This window comes from Haliotis rubra, unplaced genomic scaffold (assembly GCF_003918875.1).
Source record: "Haliotis rubra isolate DU_JTF1 unplaced genomic scaffold, ASM391887v1 Scf333, whole genome shotgun sequence".
NCBI lineage: Eukaryota > Metazoa > Mollusca > Gastropoda > Lepetellida > Haliotidae > Haliotis > Haliotis rubra.
The window spans coordinates 723,453-725,956 of NW_025767006.1; the positions used below are offsets into that span (position 1 = coordinate 723,453).

Here is a 2,504-nt window from a genome sequence, read left to right on the forward strand (position 1 = left end):
GTATATTTTAATCGAAGTGCGTAGAACGAACTGCTGTTATAATGAAATAAAGAAGTGGCCCCTTTAAGTTCGCTATAACCGTAGTTTACTACATTTAGCTACGGTCAAACGCCGTTTTGTTCATCTTTGATGTGCCGCAGTAACTGTTGTCTCGAAGTTAAAGTTTGAGCCCTGTCTATCCCTTTTTATCGGCTGTGTCTATAGGTTCGAGATAATTCGGATAACTCGAAGATTGATATATGATAATCATTGTTCTAAAAGGCCTATTCCTGAAGAATGTAGCATGTCCAGCTTGGCGGCGGATCAAGCTGCTCGGGTGAATTCCACGTGGGTACTACGCTATGGGGACGTGTCCGAAGCCTACATCAAGCACTTAATAACCACACTTCCTTCCACGTGTCTGTACAACCGGGAGGGGGCGCTGCTAGGATACGCCCTCACCTATCACTACGGGTGTCTGGGGGTGCTGTACGTGCTGGAAGAACACCGAGGCAATGGGTACGGAAAGGTGGCCATGTCCCAGCTCGCTCTAAAACATCTGCAAAAAAAGAAGGAGGTGTTTGTCATGATACAACGTGTCAATACAGCGTCTATCAAGATGCACGAAGCCATTGGGTTTGAGGTTATTCCAGATACGTCATTTGATTGGATATTTTGTGATGACTAAAATGCATATCAAGGATCTGTCAGTCTGTTTCTCAAACATTACAGACTGCACGTATGTGCATCTGTGATTGGACATAGTCAAATAAAGACATACTGAATTAAAAACGGATTATCTGTTTGTAAATAAAGAATATCGATTATCCGACGGAACAGATCTTAAAATAGATATAAGCTAAAAGGGTAAGCATGCCCTGTGCTGACGGTATAATTATTAAGGGCGTATTATACTTCGAAATATATCATCATTTACTGAACTTATGACAATAATCTTTGTCAACGTTAATCAACGTTGCGAATTTGTTTGACTATACATCAGTTCATGTGTAAACAGTACCTTTAAACAGTATGGCATATTTTTCAAAATTTAGTTTAGAACAGTTGCCTGACGTAAGTGGCTATAATTGTTTACACTAGTGAGTCTAAACCTTTGATGAGAAGTATATATTGAACATATGTACATGAGAAACATGAAATAATTCGTTTTATGATATGTAGAGCTTGCAAAATAAGAGTGGTAGCATATACCAACATAGACGTACTGTTTGTACCAGCAGATCAGTCCACAAAACAGTGTTTTCGTACACCATGAAGCTTGTGCATTATTTTAGTATAGAAAACCCCATTGAATCGTTTCATGACATCATATCGTCAAGACATATCTATGTGAGGATTGGAATTTTGACTGGACACAAACACAAGTTAAGCTACTCGGCATAGAGTTTGATGTGGAATATGTTTAGCCTAAATTACACAAATAAATTTGTTAAGATAGATAGAAAAAGAAAATTGGGCAAAGAGAACATTAACTCCGATTGGCAGATAGGTAGTATTAAAATCTTTGCTTCTACCCAAGCTTTATCACCGCTTCTGCAGTATACCTACTACGCCAAAACATATAATAGAAAATTTTCAGAAAAAATGTTTTCAATTTGTCTGGAAGTTTAAACCAGACCAGATAAAGAGGAAGGTAAAGTCACTACAGCCAGAATGTGGTGACAAAAGTGTACCTATTGTAGAAAAAGTAATTGCAGCTCAGAAATTAGGATGGATGATTTACTAGTAAATCCAAGTGGGCAATGATATTTTTTTTTAAACTGTAGTGAATACAAATGTCATGACTTTGGCTGATAGTTCATGTATTTATGAAAATATTGCTCCAAATATTCATAACACTTTTTGGAAAGATATACTACTATTATGGAGCTTATACCTGAGTTGTTTTTGACACGTAAGAAACAAATATTGAAGACATTATGAATTCCATAAAAATTGATGGTAAGCCCATATATATTGCACAGTGGCATAAAAAGGGTATAACATTTCTGAATGATTTTATTAATGAACATGGTAAACTTTATGATGAATATATATGAGTTTGTTGAATATGTTAAAAAAAATAGAATTAGAACCAATTTCGTGATCTATCAAGGTATTCAACAAGCTATGTTGAGTTATTTACAAAATATTAATAAGAATCATTTAGAGAAACTTTTCAAGGACCAATATTGCCATTCAAAATTTCAAAAATACATAATATATCTGGATGTAAGGTACTTTATAAAATTCTGCATTAGCCTAATTTTACAAAACTTAAGACCTACAGAAAGTGGGAAAGTTACCTAGGGCAAACATATACTGATTCAGAATGGAAAAAAGTATAATTTGATGGTAAAAGATGTACTCAAAGTAGTGAATTAAGATGGTTTCAGTTGAAAGTTTTATACAACATCCGGTGTACAAACAGTTATTTATTTAGGAGTGGGTATGTACCATCAGCAGCTTGTACCTTCTGTAACGAACCAAATGAAACAATTTCACATATCTTATGTAAATGTTTA

General features: G+C 35.2%; 1 protein-coding gene across 1 annotated transcript; it reads left to right on the forward strand.

Moving 5' to 3' along the window:
- Positions 1 to 283: 283 nt before the first annotated feature.
- On the forward strand, positions 284 to 667 carry LOC124284289 (glycine N-acyltransferase-like protein 3). Its single transcript, XM_046720360.1, has one exon. It carries the CDS (start codon positions 284 to 286, stop codon positions 665 to 667), a length of 384 nt encoding a protein of 127 aa, XP_046576316.1.
- Positions 668 to 2,504: the final 1,837 nt, after the last annotated feature.

What these genes read in the sequence shown, in the direction of transcription:
- LOC124284289 (XM_046720360.1), top strand. Translation starts at nt 284, where the DNA reads ATGTCCAGCTTGGCGGCGGATCAAGCTGCTCGGGTGAATTCCACGTGG.